General features: G+C 30.9%; 2 protein-coding genes across 3 annotated transcripts; both read right to left on the reverse strand.

The window, feature by feature from the left end:
* Positions 1 to 2,396: 2,396 nt before the first annotated feature.
* On the reverse strand, positions 2,397 to 18,356 carry LOC111604326 (neurocalcin homolog). Of its 2 annotated transcripts, XM_023322384.2 has the most exons (6): positions 18,223 to 18,356; positions 13,278 to 13,379; positions 6,371 to 6,469; positions 4,525 to 4,643; positions 3,823 to 4,011; positions 2,397 to 2,700 (listed from the first exon to the last, which is right to left on the reverse strand). In XM_023322384.2, exons 3-6 carry the CDS (start codon positions 6,438 to 6,440, stop codon positions 2,506 to 2,508), a joined length of 573 nt encoding a protein of 190 aa, XP_023178152.1. In that variant the 5' UTR covers positions 6,441 to 6,469; positions 13,278 to 13,379; positions 18,223 to 18,356; the 3' UTR covers positions 2,397 to 2,505. The 2 variants fall into 2 exon arrangements, with proteins under 2 accessions (XP_023178152.1, XP_023178153.1); XM_023322385.2 differs by lacking the exon at positions 13,278 to 13,379.
* Positions 7,849 to 10,702, reverse strand: LOC111604327 (neuronal calcium sensor 2). The gene is made up of 4 exons (XM_023322386.1): positions 10,570 to 10,702; positions 10,357 to 10,500; positions 9,036 to 9,164; positions 7,849 to 8,039 (listed from the first exon to the last, which is right to left on the reverse strand). Exons 1-4 carry the CDS (start codon positions 10,678 to 10,680, stop codon positions 7,863 to 7,865), a joined length of 561 nt encoding a protein of 186 aa, XP_023178154.1. The 5' UTR covers positions 10,681 to 10,702; the 3' UTR covers positions 7,849 to 7,862.
* Positions 18,357 to 19,169: the final 813 nt, after the last annotated feature.

The raw sequence follows: 19,169 nt of genomic DNA on the forward strand, positions 1-19,169 counted from the left end.
TGGTTCTGCATTTGTAAAATTATGCGCCACTGATCCTCTGAGAATGCAGGAGGTGGTGCTGATCCCACTTCTGATGTTGGAGCGTCGTTAGTATTTTCCATGGCTTTAATAGCGCAGCGAGTTTCGATGCGCAGGCTTCTCGATTCAAAGTTGAACTGCTCGCCTTTTCGTTTCTCTGCCTCGCACCGAACCACACTCGACGACAGCGTTGTAGCGCTGTCGTCGCGCTATAACGGGACTTCTTAAAGCGACAAAATGCAAAGGACCAATCAGGGCGCAATTAGCGGCTGATGCAATATTTTTTAGTATGATGAAATTAGGAATTCTGGTAATAACCAGAATTCTCATACAAAGCAATACACACACAGGAATTCTGGTAATAACCAGAATTCTCATACAAAGCAATACACACACAGCGCGTACGTGCAACACGCAGGAACAATCAAATACAGTGCGTACATACAGTACGCTCCGACATATACTATAAGCAATTCCAACGATCAGTGCTCAAAAATATTGCAACTGACATCGATTGGGTTGCCGTCTCTGACAGACGAAGCTTAAGCAAGTTTAGGGTAGAATTTATTTGGGAATATTGAGTTAAAAAAATATTTCTAGTAAAGAACAACGTAATCTGGAAAATAACTTGTAAATAATAAAACTTTATTACTTCGAAATGATTTGATCAGATCGCGGTCTAAGCCACGGTACAGAAAAACTGCCCCTATGCGGCATATAAACTGATTGTTGCCATAAAAAGGTCAACTTTGTGCTCTGATTCATGATCGTTCACAAACAATTAAAGACGTAAGCAATATCTTTAATTAATAATTAGAGAAACATTGATGACACTGTAAGTGAAAACTACGTCGATCAGTTGCTTTCCCAATGTTATTAGAACTGATTAGTGTTATAATATACCGATTTGGCAGAAGCTGAATAGTATACAACAGAATCAACGCAACAGGGTAAGTTTATTAGTTCGCATTCGAAATATTGTTAACGCTTGAGGAACAGTCATGAAAAAAATTGTCAACATCTTAAAAGCTTACTCTAAAATACTAGATTATTAAGTTCGGTACTTTACAAATAATTTGCGGTAAGAAAATTAATCAAGCAGATCAATTAGCTAATTTGTACAATATGACCCTAAATTGAAAACCAATTTCCACGTACAAACGTGACTTTAAATATACTTCATATATTTTATATATAGTATGCTTAGAAAATAATTTAAAACAAAATATCACCAGGAGTTAAACTGCCAGTTCATCTGCGATGCTCATCGCGTCTACTAACACCGCTTCTTCATTGTCATGTTCTCAATAAGCTCATAAATGTTTATAAAAGAAAGTATGAACTACAAATTTGAAGCACCAATAGTGTTCAAAATTACTGTATAGTCAGATCCGATAGGGTAGATATATAATTTTTTTCGTCAATCAGTATGGGATTTCAACAATAATTCCCATGCCAAGTGTGGAAGATATAGTTTATATGTTTATATTTTTTGCCTGATTTTGTTACGCATCCAATGGGCGTTGATCCACTATATTTTTTCATCTTGGATTTTCCACGCGAGCTTATGTTCCAAATTTGAAGTTTTCAGATGTGCAGTTTGCTCGCAAAGGAATCATTTTCATCAATCTGCGTTTTTAGCTATTCCCCGAAACCCTATTCTCCTACGGCTCGTTCCTAGTGGAAAGAATGTAAAAACTTTTTTTGCCATAGGTGCACTAGACTAATAATCTAGAAGAGCTTCGTAGTGGCGAATTACCTATGTGTCTTCCTGACGTCTTAAATATACTTAGCCAACTATATGTTCTTCTTCTTAATAAGAAACAAAGTGTAAGTGTTCTAGTCAAGAATGGTCAACTAGAAAATATGGGTTTAATTGTTAAATAACTTTTAACTTCAGGCATGAACATACAGCATATACAGCATATAGCATAGAAATTTTGAATTACAATTCCTAATATTAAGTACCAGACGGCAATAAATCGACTAAAACTGTAGACCATTTTCATTAAAGCAAAAAAGCATCATCATATGACCCCATTCTCAGCATACACTGTAGTGGAATGTAATAAAATGTATACCATATGCACTGATTAGCTTGTGTTTATACATTGCCCAGATACTTACAACTTGTGCTGGGGTTGTTATCATCAACAATTGATCGGCCAAAATCCGTGTCATCGACGGCCAACCAATTAATGTAGAATTTCAAACACGGTGCCAACTTTGATTTTCCGTCAACATGGATAGTAATATTCTTGCATTTTCAATAAATTAAAGTGCTACATTTTCAAATTTGTTTATATGAAAAACCCCTTTACCCAAGTGGTACCATCAGTGAACAATTGAAACAAAAGCTGTCCGCAATATAACAGGGAGTTAATGTTTGATTTGTTTATATTTGCTTAAATTACATTATTTATCCAAAACAATATTTAATGAATTCACGTTAGAATGTTTATTGCTTGTGTTTTATTAATTTTTAAGCTAATGTGCCTGCGGATCACACTGTAAAAGCCGCACTATTGAAGGATCACTTTTTGCGCCTTCTATAAATTCATCCAAGCTTAATTTACCGTCTTTGTTTCGATCCATTTGACGAAATATTTTATCTGTCCGTTTTTCCGGCGTGCTTTCATCTTCCGGCATTTTCATGACCGATCCAACCATTTTGTATATTGCCTGAAATATAAATTGTGGTTTTTATTATGAGAATATTTAAATATTTAAATAAAAATAGTCGTAATCAAACATGATTTTCATGCCCTGAAGCCATTGGAGGTGGGATATGTTTTTCTTTTTAATATATTTAACAGGTTAAAGGTGTGACAGACACCATAAATATTCGTAATCTGAAGACGACCTGAATCGATGTAAGTCAAACATATAGTATGAGTTCTATGGTTTTGTTTGATGTCATCCCATTGCCTTATTACTCATAAAAATCGATGATTTGATTTTGCGACTTTCAAAAGAAAATCCGTACCACAGATATACTGAGGTTAAATTTTGCAGAATTCACGCGCTACGTTCTTTTCAAAAATATCAAGTAAGAAAGCTCTAGTCGGGGTGCCCGACTTGAAGATACCCTGATCCCAGTCCTATCTGTGTTTTTTAATATTTTCCGTAGTTTGTATCGAGTATTAAAAAGAAACACATAGAAACCGATATTAAAACGCAGAGATTTGAACCAACGTTGTCTACGCAACGCGCATCAGCTTTATCAACACCGCCACTAAAATAATTAAAAAAACAATAGAAAAAGCCCAGAGACTATTACTTACGAGCGCCGCATCTACCAACACCGCCATTGCACTGCTTGTGCAATAAGTTGCAACTGTGAAGTAGGGCCGCTTTGGGTGGAAACTTTAATCAGTTGTTAACTTTGAGGTAAATGTAAAGTTAATTGAAATACATAATCCATTATAACTCGCTTTCAAGAAGCGGAGTACGCTCAGTACGGCCTCTGCGTGCAGGGCGTGGCAACATTAAAAATTTGAATGGAAGTAATTGGCCAAATGGATGAATAAACCTGATACAGAATTACTAAACAGAAAAATTAAAAACAATTTGACAGAAAACTTTCGAGAGGAACAAAGAAACGGCCCATCAGCCATCGCTGTAAACAATTTCTTCTACATAATCAATGGATAACGACCGGACTTACATAACAGTCCGAGGACAACAGTCCGTGAAGGCTGTGGAAAATCAACTGATTCGCCTTTAACTTTGAACAAATTTGATCCAACTAATCATAGTTATACTCTACCTTTCTAATTAATGTCATAGAACAATGATATTTACCGTAACAATTTCAAGCATTTCCTGCCGCGATATGTATCCGTTTCCATCTAAGTCGTACATTGAAAATGCCCATTTCAATTTTTGCTCAAGCTTTCCACGAGATGTTACACTTAATGCGCATAAGAACTCTCTAAAATCTATGGTTCCATCACCATTTGCGTCGAATGTTCTAAAAACGTGTTCTGCGAACTAAATAAAACTTTTATTATAAACATATTTGGGTACCCCTGCATCGAGTATCATGTAACATTTAACACAGCTATCTGATCTTAATATATGTGTTAAATTTATAAGAATAATAATAATAGTTTTTTTTTTTGTTAAAGATATCTTGATAAAATCAGATGTAGATATACATAATAATGTACATAATAATAATATACATATAATGCCATCGGATTGCACTTTTTTATATTCTTAAACAAATTATACGTTTTTTCATGTCACATAATACTATACGACGCTCTTTTATTTTATGAATTTAAGAAATGACGACGTAGATCCGACTTTTCAAACAGGCAGTATAATTGTCGTACACAATCAGATTGGAACACTATATAAATTACTTTTTAACTATAGAGTTGTATAAAATACTTCTTTATAAACAGTGCAAACGATTTTAATGTGAATTACTTGTTATTTATTAATTTAAGATACGAACATAAGAGGAATAAAAGGTAGAATATAAAAAGTTCAAAATACCTTACTGGCGTCCCCATATGGAAAAAAATTTCCATAGATTTTTTTAAACTCTTCCACCGACAAATGACCACTTGGGCAATCTTTTAAAAACCCTTTATACCATTCTTGAATTTCAGCATCTGTAATGTAAAAGGATACAGTATAAATTATGTAAAATTACTTAAAATGGGATTCAGTTTCAGTATTTTGTTAAAAATCATAAAAAAGGCAGAAGAATGTGGGGCACGCCCCATAACGACGAACTGAGTCAATCTCGTAAACTCTAATGCTTATTACCATACCATACGCAATACGAGACTATAATTTTTTTCGATAACTTCCCTATTATCTATCAGAATTAATTTTTTTCGCTTTTAAGCATTTTACGGTATTCGAGCGTAAAATAAGGAGATAGAGATTTCGTGCATTTCGAATAAAGTAATCGCTGCTAGCTCCACAACTTTGGAATATAATACTGAAAAACTGTAGTAGATAGTAACGAAACTATCAACATTTAAGGCTTACACTCTCAAGCTGTTGACACTACATTCGATTTTCAGTTTTTCAATAGAAGAGACCAACAGTAACTCAATAATCTATTTTTTAAATTAAAGGCATTAGACGACATAGATTCATCGCGAATACGTATAAAAAGCACAACTACTTCATAAAACTTGACTTCAGATTGTCATTTCACAAAGCGCTAATAGCGCACAAAAGAAAAAAAATTGGGTTTCCATAGGAAACGTAAAGAATGCATTATGCATATTTCATTTGTTTGGAAAAATACGTATAGTATTTCTAAACAATTATTAATTCAACAAGAGTTTTTTAATATTTTCCGTAGTTTGTATCGAGTATTCAAAAAAAAAAAAAGAAAACAAATAAAAATCGACATTGCGAGATCAGGTTTCGAGCCCGGATTATTTGCGCAACGTACACCATCTCTACCAACACCGCCACTTCATAATTAAAAAAAAAAAAAAAACAATAAAAAATGTTTCAACTCCACCGGTCTCGAACACCGGACCGATTTGCATACGATCGCTGCCTCTACCAACTCAGCCAATGCACTGCTCACACGAGCAGTTGCAAATTTGAACATAAGTAGCAGCTAATAATTCAGCACAATTGAAGCGCAATTTCGATTCTTCGAATAGAAAAGAATACACGCATTTGAATATATGTGTGCACACGCATAGGAAAATTGCTGACATGTGCTTTTGCAAATTGGACAAACGTTTTGTTTAATAACTTCTGTTGTACTTAATGGATTTTAATGAAATTTTCAGCATATGATCTACATATCCTGTTGGCTTGGTTGAGATGCAAACGCCTTCACATAATGGCCCAAGTTCCAACCAAACTTAAATTTTAAGAATTTGGGGAAATTTGGAGACAGTATCCAAAATCCAACAAAATTCAAAATTGCATAAAATATACGTTAAACTAAATACAAAATTTGCAGGCTCTAGCTCTTAAGACGTTCGAGATATAATTTATTTACTGCATTTCAATAATGTTTTTATTCGATAACAATTAAATGCGAATAGTTATCGAATATTTGAAACAAACTTGACCTACAAAAAAATTTCAAGTCTCTAGCTCTTATAGATGCTGAGATCCACGCGTTCACATATACGGACAGACAGACGGACGGACGGACAGACGGACAGACAGACATACGGACAGGGCACAATCATCTATATATATACTTAATGGGGTCTGCCACGCCGCCTTCTGCCTGTTACATACATTTGCACAAAACCATTATACCCTGATTTTCCATTTTCAATGGGATCAGGGAATAAAAAGTGATGACGGAATATATAAAGGAGAAAATAGCTTTTATAAATTACCAATTTACCTGTGAACTCTGTATTTTGTTTTAGGTCCTCCAAAACTTCCGGCTTGAGTTTACTATTTTGCTTTCCCATTTTTTGACGCTGATTTCATTATATTTTTTCTTAAAATAGAAAGAATTTTAATTAATTAATATCTTTCTGCTGTAGAAAAATGTATAACTTAACAAGAAAATATAGTTAACTTAAAATAGAGCCAAGCTTGAGGCTGAAATTTTCTTAGATGAATGAGCTCTTATTAAATTATTTACATTTTTAACTAAAAGTTAACAAGTTCGTTCGTTTTAAAGGTTGATAGTCAACAATATGGATTATCGTTAATTCCGACTGCAATAATCTTATTTATTTATGGTGCAAAAATATTGTGAACATTACTATATTATTAATAGTCATGTTATTTTATTATGTAATAATTAAAAGCCATAATAATTTTATATATGCGTTGGATGAGAGTTGTTGTTTTAAATGCATATGGTGCTGTATAGAGAATAGCCCTCATTCTATAACTAGTTCTTATTGTGGAGATTGATTTTCACAAAAGTAAATCCGCATAAAATATTTTTTTTATTTGCCGCTGGCTTAAGCAAGATTAGCCAACGTTTGAATTTTGTGAATACCCCACATTCAAAACCAAGATATAAAAAGCATGTTATTTTTTTTTAAATAATGATGTCAAATATAGTGAAGTTTAACGCCATAAATGACGGTTCTAACCAGATATCAATAAAAAATATTTTCATGTCATCCGAGGAAATTATATAAAATGTAACCACAATGTTTTTGTTCTGATTACTTTTCCAAGTTATGCATGATACATTTTTGACATAAACTTACCGATGGATATATCAGTTATAAAATATTATAAAGAGTTTATGAAACGTTTAATATTTTAAAATAATTCTATAACTCGTCAAAGAAACAATAACTGACGGGTAAGAAGTTACATGTATGTATGTTAATATATAACATACATATGGTATAACACTTTGCTAAATATATTTGAATCGATACACAGATAAATTGCTATCTTGAAAAATAATACTTAATACTATGCCACGTAAGCACTTTTTTTCTATTCGGAGGTGCCCGATTAGGATATACTTTTCATGAACTTTGTGTCCAAAACTTTTCGATACTTAAGACGATTAGCTGCTATACCAATACCATTACGTCCCTATAGGGAAACCACTTTATAAAATTTATTATTTATCAAAAAGCTTATTAAGCAAGCTCAATGCACAGAAATCTATAGCAATTACCATACCTTCAGATCTGAAAAGACCAACATTTAGATAGCAATGAGACCATACCTAACACTATTCAAATGTAGATTAGTCAAACCATCTCTTTGTTAGATATATGTATTAAATAAATATTGAAACAAATTGGGTGATGTTCAATATTTTATATAATTTTAGTATAAGAAATATAAATTAAATATTTATACATTTCATTACTGATTTCATCAAATACACACATATTATGGGATATAAATATTTAAGGGGCCAGCATTTTAGACAACTCTTCATCCTGCAAACATCCTTTTAAAAATTCATCTTGAGTTAATTGACCATCGTTATTTTCATCCATCTTAGCAAATATATTTTTTGCTCGCTCCTCAGCTGAATCTGCGGGACGATTTGATGAACATGCGCCTAGCATGTCATAGATTGCCTGAAAAAATTTTCGTGGATAAAATTTAATTTTTCAAACAAGGTTTATATATTTAATTATGAAAAAATGAATAATTAATAATAAAAGTTTGATACCATTGGACACCATAACCTTTTAATATCACATAGTAAATATAATTCCCGGGCTATTTGTGGATCAATCAAATAATTAGTAAAATGTATATACTCTAGAAATTGTTTTTGTCAGGAAACATAAGTAATATATTAATTTTTAGGAATATTGTAACATCCAAGAAAATAATTTCTCCTTCTATAAGATGTGTATTTAGACAATTTTTTGAAGAGTATCCTTCGATCTTAATTTGTGTTGTATGTGTAAATCGACTACTAGCTATATAAAAATCATGTGGATATATATCGTAATAAATTGATAATTTAAGATAAAAAAAAATTCATTACATTTTAATTAAAATATCTTTTATTGGTAAAACCTATACCACGAATTCGCAAACTATTAAAATTTAAATGAAAAACAGATATTATTTAATGCTCGAGCAAGGGTTTGAGACAACTATCCATTTAATGTCAGCTTTGATTTAAATGAATTTATGACTGAACATTATGTCATAACTGCATAAACGAACCCAACTCTTCCTAGCTTACCACGATATATTTGAGTTTCCCAAGCTGGCAACGAATCTTAATATAAGTATGGAATGCGACCTAGCATTAAGATAGTAGGCTTAAAGATCGTCTTTTTGTTCACCCTAAAATGGTACCAATGCCGTGTAACAAAATACATCGTAGACTTCACCCTTTGCCACTTAGTTAAAAAATTTGCGTATTAATAAATTAAATATTCTTAAAAAAATTAACAAAAATATATTTTTAAAATATAAATATAAATATATTTACAATATTATATAATATAACAATAATATGCATAAAATAAATTTTTTCCAAACGAATATATATACTGCACTGTAGTTACTAAAATGATTGTTTTAATCAAAATATGTAAATATTTGGGGTGTACCTGAACAATTTTTGTCATTTCTTGAATGTCAATAACGCCATTCCCATCGACGTCGTACATTCTGAATGCCCATTTTAATTTCTCTTCCGGTGTTCCGCTAGAAGTAACATCTATTGCAAGTAAAAATTCCTGGTAAAGAAAATGAAATACAAAAATAATCAAGTAAGGTTGACAACAAACGCACATTTTTAAATTAAAACAAGTAAGAATATTGCAATCAAACACTACATAATACTCATCACAGTCCAAAAACAGTTGAATCACTTTTGTAAAGAAATCAGAAAGAATGTTTTTGGATCTGTAGCTGCAAAACTTTGAAGGATATACATAGATTTTGGTAAATCAAAGCATATCAACAGTATTTTATTCGTTTGCCCGACTTGCTATGCCTCCAGTGGGCGTGGACCTATGACAAATTCTCAGAAGAAATCTACAGAACTCACGTGACAAATTGTTAGTTTCAACATTTTGAAAGATATCATTCGATTTGTTACGCCCTCAATGGGTCTACTATATCTTCCTAATGTTGGGTGGTTCAAGTCTCAAGTAATTTTAAATAGCATTTCCGTTATACCCGATATAGTATTTCCCGATGTCGCCACGCTTCTAATGTGCATATTGGGAAAATATAATCATATATATATATATATATATATATATATATATATATATATACGGACAAATGGACGGATAACTTTCCCCTCGTGAATGCGTATAAAAATTATACAGCATATGAATATAATATATACAATTATAACAAAAAAAAAATACCACAATATGTGCAAATAATCCACGATCTCGGGATTAAATTAAAACGGCAATATCGGTTACATACTTATTTACACAGACAGTGACAGACAAACATTATGATTTGGTGGTTCTCCGAATATATATACTACTAGTAATATATGTATATGTAAACACAGATTACACACTTCACAATTTGGATATATACATATAGACACATCTGTGGATGTGTATGTATATGTATATACATCTGTGTTTACATCTACATACAATTGAAAGCTCTCAATTGTAATTGGAAATGTAGGCATATCGATTAACCATGATTAAAATTGTTTTGCTTAACCAAAATAATGCAATTGCGAAATTGTAGTATCCATTAAATTACTTTTGTAATATATATTTTATTTAAATGTCTTTTAAATAGATATGTAAAATTTAATTTAAAATTAAAAATATATTACTTAATATGTTTTACTATTGTGAATTAAATTTCAGTAAAATAAAGTATAAATTATAACCATAAATAAGATATAATCATTTGAAGGCACGCAATTTATTTTTCTCTTTCAATTACCTTAAAGTCAATATAACCATTTTTATCCATATCGAATGTGCGAAAAACATGGTCACAAAACTCTTCCGCATTTCCAGATGGAAAAAACATTTTATACATGTCAACGAATTTAGCTGGAGTCAAACGGCCATTGGGACAGTCTTGCTACACGAAATAATGGTGCACATTTTTATTAGTTACATCGATTTATATTAAAGGACGCTTTAAACTTACCTTAAATCCTTTGTACCATTCTTTTATAGTGGCTTCATCATAACGGGTGTGGGTTTTCAAAAACTCCATATCCTCTTTTGTCAGACGATCTTTACTACTTAAGCACCCCATTGAATATGTAGATTTTCACTTTCAACAATTTGATATAAATTTGTTTTTAATTGATCAATATTTAAAGACTTGTGATTCAACTTGTTACCTATAACGCGTTTTCTCAAAAGTATTATAAGTAGTTAAACTTAAGCCAATATTAATATTTGTTAATAATATTGCATTATGTTTACGATATGTATTTTATTTTAATGGTATTTACATTGCGTTTTTTATTCTGAGTGATTTAGAAAAGTTTTTATTAAACTATTACCCAGTAAGTTGTTAACGCTAAGTGAACCAAAGGACTAAAACAGATTGACTGATGCGCATGCGCAAAAATTATCTGTATACAGGCTGATTATTGAGTTACCAATTTTTTTCTGTACACAGTAATAACTTGTTATTCATGTCAGTAGGGTTGCCAGCTTCAAATTTTAATAGAAAAATATTATTTTCTCTTACATTTTTCGAAGTCGCAATATTTTAAATTGATTAAGTTTCGGTGTATGTAATAATACGAGTATTTTCGCGATACGCGCACAACATAAATTCTAATGTATTTTAATGATGGCTCCAAACTGGCAAGGTATACAAAATAAATCGGTTTCTAAAAAAATCGGATGATATATTTAAAGAAGATCATTTATTTCAGAGTTTCAATGAAAAACACTTAAGTTATGGTTCTCACTCAGACAATACAAAGCGTAGTTACGGGAATTTTTTAAAATTTTATATAGTTTTCAAGAAAATAATATTTTTAATTGTTCCTAATTGTAAAATATTGTACATTTGGATTTCTAATTTTTGAAACATGCTTAACTGTAAATGCATTCACTAATAATAATAATAACACGGAATTGAGTTTTATTTATGCGTCATAGATCCTGCCGATAATATATAGTATAATTGTAATTTATTAGTCGTTAGTTATGTTTAATAACCATTCCAATTACTTCGAAACTTGAGAAATCTTCTTTTGGTAGTCCGAAACATATGTGTGCATATGTACTACATAAATAAAAATCAAGTTTATACTCAGTTAAAAAACTGATAGATTTAGCTTATTTTAAAATATTGCTAAACGCAATATATTATTCAGTCAATCCTTAAAGAATTTCAATATGATTCCAAATTCAATTAGAGGAAAATATATTTTAATTCTCTTCCGCAGCTGGGGATAAGTAAGGAAGCTTTAGTCTGAATTTCTCTTATACATTTACATTTGTACATATGCTAAATACATAGCCTAGATTTTCGGCAACTCTACATTTTAGGATTTCTTCGTATTCCCAGTTTTGTATATTTTGCTATGAGGTTGGTTAATTATTATAATTTTTGTATTATATATATATTGTTTTTAATTGGTAAATAGATACCTTTAAGTCATTATAGATTTTATGAATTTCGTGAACACAATTCATTTTGTTGAAAGGTTTTTATCGATTTATTTATATTTTAATTCTGATAATATTGTAAGCTTTAAGTTTTAATTGTTAATTTTTACTAATCAACAAATTAACAAAAAATAATAGAGCGACACTCTCGAACTTAACAGTTGTATGTCATAGCGTACACAAAAAATAGTCGAGGTCCTTGACTCTTTTTGCAAAAGCTTCAACCATGCAATTCTCAACTGGCTCCAGCTTATCAATAGAGTCCAGTAAGGACTAATGAGCAGTCTATAGAAAAGTCTGGCGATTATGGAACTAAATAGCTGTGTTGGAATAACTATTGGTTTGCCAATTGTTACCCAAAGCCTCCAATATTATAAAATGAAAATGTGAATGGAAATATGTTCATAACACCATAGTGTGGTGTTCACTGCTAGCTGAATATGTGTCATAGCCTTTTTAAGCGTCATTCATCTTCTGATATTTTATTGCTTAATTTTAAATCAACGACCGACCCGTCAAACAATGAATCTGATAAAAAATCATCAAAGAGCGAAAATCCGAAAACTTTTTTAAACTTTTGAAAGTAGAAATTGTAAGAAAACTATTACACAAGCATTTTATATTTTGATGTAATTAAGAAAATATGGTTATGTACAACACAAATTATTAAATAAGTATACTCTTCCACTTTTTATTATTTTAAGATATAGATTTATTTTAGCAAACTCCTATATTTTGAGGGCTTTTCTTATTTAGTAGAGTATGAGATTAAACATTGGTTTATTAAGAACCCTTAAGGAAGACCTACTTTTCCCGTTAGTTAAAAAAAACACCGAAGTAAAATCGCAAAAAAGTCGGAGCAAAGAAAAAACATTTTATTTAAAATTGTTTATTATTTATTTTTTTGTTCGTATTTATTAAAAAATGTATACTTATTCATCAACAAGAAAAATTCATTTATTGCAATCTAAATACCAAATTGTCAAAATCACATTTCTCACACTGTGAGCGTAGCACCCTGCGCGTATATTCATGTTGAAACTTGAAAAATGTTCTTTTATATGCCATTTAAATTTTGATAAATAGCTTTATTTGTGTAAAATTAGGGCCACACTGTGTTTCGCTAGAAATTATCTCATTTTATGCAGCAGCTGTTCTTCATTCTTTTTAAGACCCAAAATAATATAAATAATTTGATATCACTTCAGAAAATTTACTTACAGGTCTGTTCCGGCTTATACATAATTTTTGCAATTTGGCAAACCGAATATATCAGCGAATGTTTCAAACGCGTTCCAGCGTTCCATCTAGCGACATTTCTTACTAAAAAATGGTTTAAAAATAAAAAAGGGTTAATACAATCAACAGAAAACCCCAATCTACTTAATTTCGGAGTGCCGAAGATTAATTAACTAAAATATACTTTTATATTACTTTTTGTCATAACTAAATCTACACAAAAATGGACCAAAGCTGCAAAATTTTACAGAATTCCAGTATTCTTAAGGATATTATGTTTTTTTCGTTAATCTGTAATCAATAGCGATAGAAGATTGTGCTCGTATATTTCCGTTCACAAGTTTTTAGCGTCGTCGTAAAAAATTGGATATCTCTATTTTATTATTGCAAATAGTTCTTATAAGGAACTGTTTTCAGACTAATATTATATATCCATAGGATATTTTTCTTATATGGCTATAATAGTATGTAATAAATATAATGCATCCGTTTATATAGTATATTTCTATATAGGTATATATCCTTGGCACAGAGAAGATATCTGTTGTGCGGATAATACAACTCAAAAAATCAAAGTTCGGGCAAATATTAAAATAAAAATACCTTTAATAAGTCTTTAATAAGTATGATATAAACATTATCACCGAAAGTCTACACAGATGTATATTCCCATTGACCATTGTAGGTAGCTATTTTCAATAATGTTAAATTTATTTCCAACCCCAATAAAAACATGAACTGCCCGTTACACGTTCTTCTTTAATGAATATTGTCTATATCATTCAAGATATAGTGCTCTATTTTGTATTGAGGTCTGTTTTATCTTAAAATAGTACAAAATTGAGTTGTGTATCATTTTTTCAAAGATTTAAAAAACCTACAAAAAAGAGGTTGAGAAATGTTGGTTGGCGCAATTAGCGAAAATTTCATTATTCCAATTTTTGCTATACGAATAGTTGGTTACAATACGTCTATTTAATATTTTGCTATTAACCAAAATTAGTTGTATAAGTATTGGCAAAGATTACGAAATTTAGATTTGGAATCCAATTGTAAAGCTATATACACGTAAATTAATAAAATGTTGATTCAATGTATGGGCCCTATGTATTTGATCCCTTAGACTAACTATAATTTTATATTTTATTCTTTTTCAGAGGCGTACCAATTTAAAGACCGAACATGGGGAATTGCGGTATAATGGTAAATTGCCCCATTGTTGTTGTTTTCAAAAGCCTTTTGCAATAACCACCATTCATCCCTTAATTCAAGACCTGCAATTCGTAGGTGCCACATTAAGATATAGTTCTCAACCCGGCTTCACCACCCGGTTTTATAGGATGGTAAAATCATGGTACTCTGTACGTAGGTCAGTCAAATAAACAATATAGTATTGTGTATATATTCCATAATAGTATATTTTCCATAATTTTTATCGAGTATTAAAAAAAATAAACAAATAAAAACCGACATTACGACACCAAAATTCGAGTCAACTTTGTTTACGCAATGCACATCAACTCTACCAACACCTCCACTTTATAATTCAAAAATAAAAATAATGGAGGCTCTAGCTCTTAAGCATTTGGATCATGCTTTTTATCGATAATAATAAATCGGGAATAGTTATCGAATATTTTAAACAAACTTAATTTGCTAGTGATATACATTGACGTTTAAGTCTGTAGTTCTTATACATGATGAGATCGACACGTTCATACATACAAACATACGGACAGACAGATGGACAAGGCTCAATCGACTCGGCTTGTCGTCCTGTCATGTCGGCAGCGCCACGCGCACGAATTTTTCCTATGCGTGTGCACACTACATTCAAATGCGTGTATTCTTTTCTATTAGAAGAATCGAAATTGCGATTGAATTGTGCTGAATTATTAGCTGCTACTTAACTTCAAATTTGCAACTGCTTGAGTAAGCAGTGCAGTGGCTGCGTTGGTAGAGGCAGCGCTCGTCAGCGTTTAATCTCAATCCTCGCGGCGACGAGACATTTTTTATTGATTTATTTTTTTTTAATTAAAAAGTAAAAAGGGGGGGTTCGAATCTTGATGTGGTAATGCCAGTTTTTATTTGTATTTTTTTAATACTCGATACAAACTACGGAAAATATTAAAACACGCAGATAGGACTGGGATCAGGGTATCTCCTAGAGTTTTATTACTTGTTTTTGAATAACTTTTGTTCTAAATCCAAAATCTCAATATTTAGTACATGAACCCAAATCGCTAGCTCTTTGTATTCTTAGTATTCAAGCTACAGCCACATTACCGATTTTTTTTCGATATGGAAATGGGATGACTTATCGAAACAATCTCGTTCTCAATATGGTATATAAGAATATACTGACTCTTATACTGACGGACAAACGGATATGGCTAAATGGACTTAGCTCGTCGTCCCGATCACGAATAAATATACATTTTGGGGTTTGTCACACTCCTTTCTCCCGGTTATACACATGTTCATAAATCCCTTATAGAATGATTTAATATTTTCAATGGGTCTTATGTATACTATGTATACACCTTACTTTCCCCAATAAAATTTTCGTGCCAAGATATGTTCTTTTATTTTATATTTAATCCTCAAGCAGTTTAAAACAATATATTTAGCATTTTTGTTATTTAACATTATAAACAAGCCGAGTACTTTATTAGTTATTCATTGCAATTTATTGAAAAATATCAGAAAAATAGTATATTGGACACCGTTCGATGCAGCATTGTATATATAAAAATTATATTTAAGCATTTATTTAGACTGAATTGTTAATTTAATGAGTTCAAATTGTATTTTAACAATAACACAATGTTATGAATGCTCAAAGATATTTTTAATTTTTTAGTTTACTTTTTGCAGTATTGACCGATGAGCAAAATAAGGAGTAGAGTGGAGTTGAGTGGAATTTATTTATATATTGATATAATGTATAAATGTACTATCAAATGTACAAATATTAGTTTTTATAGTTATTCAACAAGTCAAAGAGTATTGGGTTTGTGCAAATTCCATCTTGCTGTCCGTTTGTCGGTTCGTCGCTATCGAAGTTAGAAACTTGAAATTTGGAATATATACTCGGTTAATACAATATCTGATATAACTTAAACACTACTATTTAAGGTGCTAAATTTTGAAATTTTTATAGTCGCGTTGACACCCCAATGTCTAAACAGATATAGGGAAAGATCTTTCTCAGTTTTAGAGATATAACACATTAAAATTGGCAAGTGAGAAATTGTTAAGATCCTTTATAAATCGACGAAAATTTTATTTGTGTACTAGGGGCGTGGGAAATCGATTCTGACTATATGGTGTTATATTTTCAATACTATTCTGGAGACTTGAAATTCGGAGAATATATTTGTCACTTTGAGGGTATGGCGTTTCGAAATTATTATTTAATTTGATTAATAATTAATATGATATCCTCCAATGATTTACCATAAACTATATATGTCTCTTGAACAAAGTTTTGCGAGCTGGAGCTAAAAAATTTGATAGTTTAGTTACTCCAGGCTCCTTCCAGATTCCTGATTAGAAATATTTTCGGATTGTGAATTAGTAGTTATCAGTAAATTATTAACTAACATGAAGATATCTATTATTAAAATCACATCAAATGGGCAACAATTGTATAATTCCAATATTTGTAATTGACACAACTAGTAATACTGGTTAAGATAGTTCAATGAACTTGTATTCAATGGACAGCTCATTTATTTAACCAATTTTAATTTCCGGACAACTGAAAAATTTCTAAATGTTCAATTATACGGAAACACAGAGAAATCCATATACTAGATCATCAACAATTTGGAATTTTTATAAATCATAAAATAAAAATTATTGGTACAAAATTTGATTCAATTTTTACACTGACTATTTATATCGCAGGTATTTGACCTGCTAAATCCATGCCCAACAATTTAAAAATTTTAAGATTTTTAAAAGGGAAATGCTGGCTAAATCCTTGTAGAGCAGATAGGCTCTACTATTTTTTTTCGTATTATTAGCTTCCATAAACGGATATTGCATTTGGACAGAACTTTAGTTGAATGGGAGATTTCACTCTATATGTGAATAGATTTACTTATGGTTCAACGAATGTATGTAACGCACATTCACAGTATTTTATTTGTATGCATACTAACTGGATATATATATATATATAAGATTCATGGATGTAGTGATAAATAAATTTGTATTATATATGGTAAATATACACATGATGTAACTCAATTCACGATTAAAATATATTTTTAAATTTAGTAACTAGGATAAATGTTCTTAGTGTGACTTGAATTTAAAAAATTATTAAAAATGATTTGTTTATAAAATCATATATTTTTGAGTATATGGCTTAAATTGAAAACGGATAGGTCATAACATACTAATTCGTTCAGGTTGTTACATTAATAAAGCCGGAAATGACGGCTTTTAAATAAAACACTATTTATCAAGTTTATAAATATTTTGGAAATTCAAACACTGGTTCATAGATTAATAAAATTGACACAAACATCACAAAATTCGTTTTATTTTGTTTAGCACAGTGGTTTTCAGCGGTACTAAAATGTATGTAAATGTAAATACACAAAAAAAAACGAGCTGGTTAGGAAGGCTGGTCAACCTTTTCTTTGTACATTTAATATTTATTCAAGCATCTCTACGAAATGTAGATGACTATACGCACTTACTTATTTGGGGATTCTCATTTAAGCATATGTGCAGGGAGTATATATTTATACTCATAAATGTGCATATATATAAATATGTACATATATATTCACATATATCATATATACATAGATTGTATTTTTTATGCGCATATAAACATTATGTATGTTCAAATATTTATTCGTATTATGCATAACATAAGACTTAATACATAATAAAGCATTATTCCTACCTGTAACATTCAACAGTATAACTAAACTTGACATACACTCGTAATGTAAACAGTTTTATAATATATTTATGGCAAAACAAATGCTTGAGCAAAACACAATCAATACAATAATTTTTACGGTGGTTACTAGGGATGTTCAGTTAGTATCGATATAGCGATATATCGATATATAAGCTGCGATGGTAAAGCTAGATTCGATATTGGTTTGAAATAATAAAGTATATTTAGCACTATAGTTGCTTTGCTTATGTAATGCATGTTAATTATCTTAAAATTATTCATTAGAAAACATCAACATTTTATATTGCTATAGCCTAATAGTAATTATTATCGCGAATTCATTTACATTGGCTTATTATATTTTAATGCTTTACATAACGATTTCAAAAATCCTATATATAAATAATGCTAATCGAAAGTGTTTTTAAACATTGAGAGGTCTAAATCATTGTATGTTCATACCTGAACATTCTGCGGGGGCCAAATGTGACAGCTAGCAGTTGCTGCCTCTGGTTTCTCCTCTTAATCCGTTGCCTGTGTCTCCGTTTGTACAGCATTCAAATTTTTCGATGCTTCCTAGAGTTCTGTGGGACGTCCAGGCACATCGTTGATAATGCGCTGATTACCTTAGTGGTTGACGGAGACCATTTATCCAAGTTTAGTGTTTTGTCCCAATATTTTGTTGCTTTTCTTCACTTTTCCCAACATTATTAGGGAAAGTACATCAACGCCAGTAACAACATCAATTTAACTGGGCTCGTTGTGTGTGTCTGCTGGCTCGCAGCCATTCCAATCCTTATTGACATCCATGTCAATTTTCTTGGTCGTTAGAGCTCTCTGAAGTTTTGGCATAACAAGTACCTGCGCTGAGGGAACGAATTTGCTTTTAAGCCTGGGGTTGATTGGTAAGCAAACACTATTTTTAAGAAATTCCACATTTTGCGAAA

Source organism: Drosophila hydei, unplaced genomic scaffold, assembly GCF_003285905.1.
Source record: "Drosophila hydei strain 15085-1641.00,03,60 unplaced genomic scaffold, DhydRS2 tig00000001-arrow-pilon, whole genome shotgun sequence".
Taxonomy (NCBI): Eukaryota; Metazoa; Arthropoda; class Insecta; order Diptera; family Drosophilidae; genus Drosophila; species Drosophila hydei.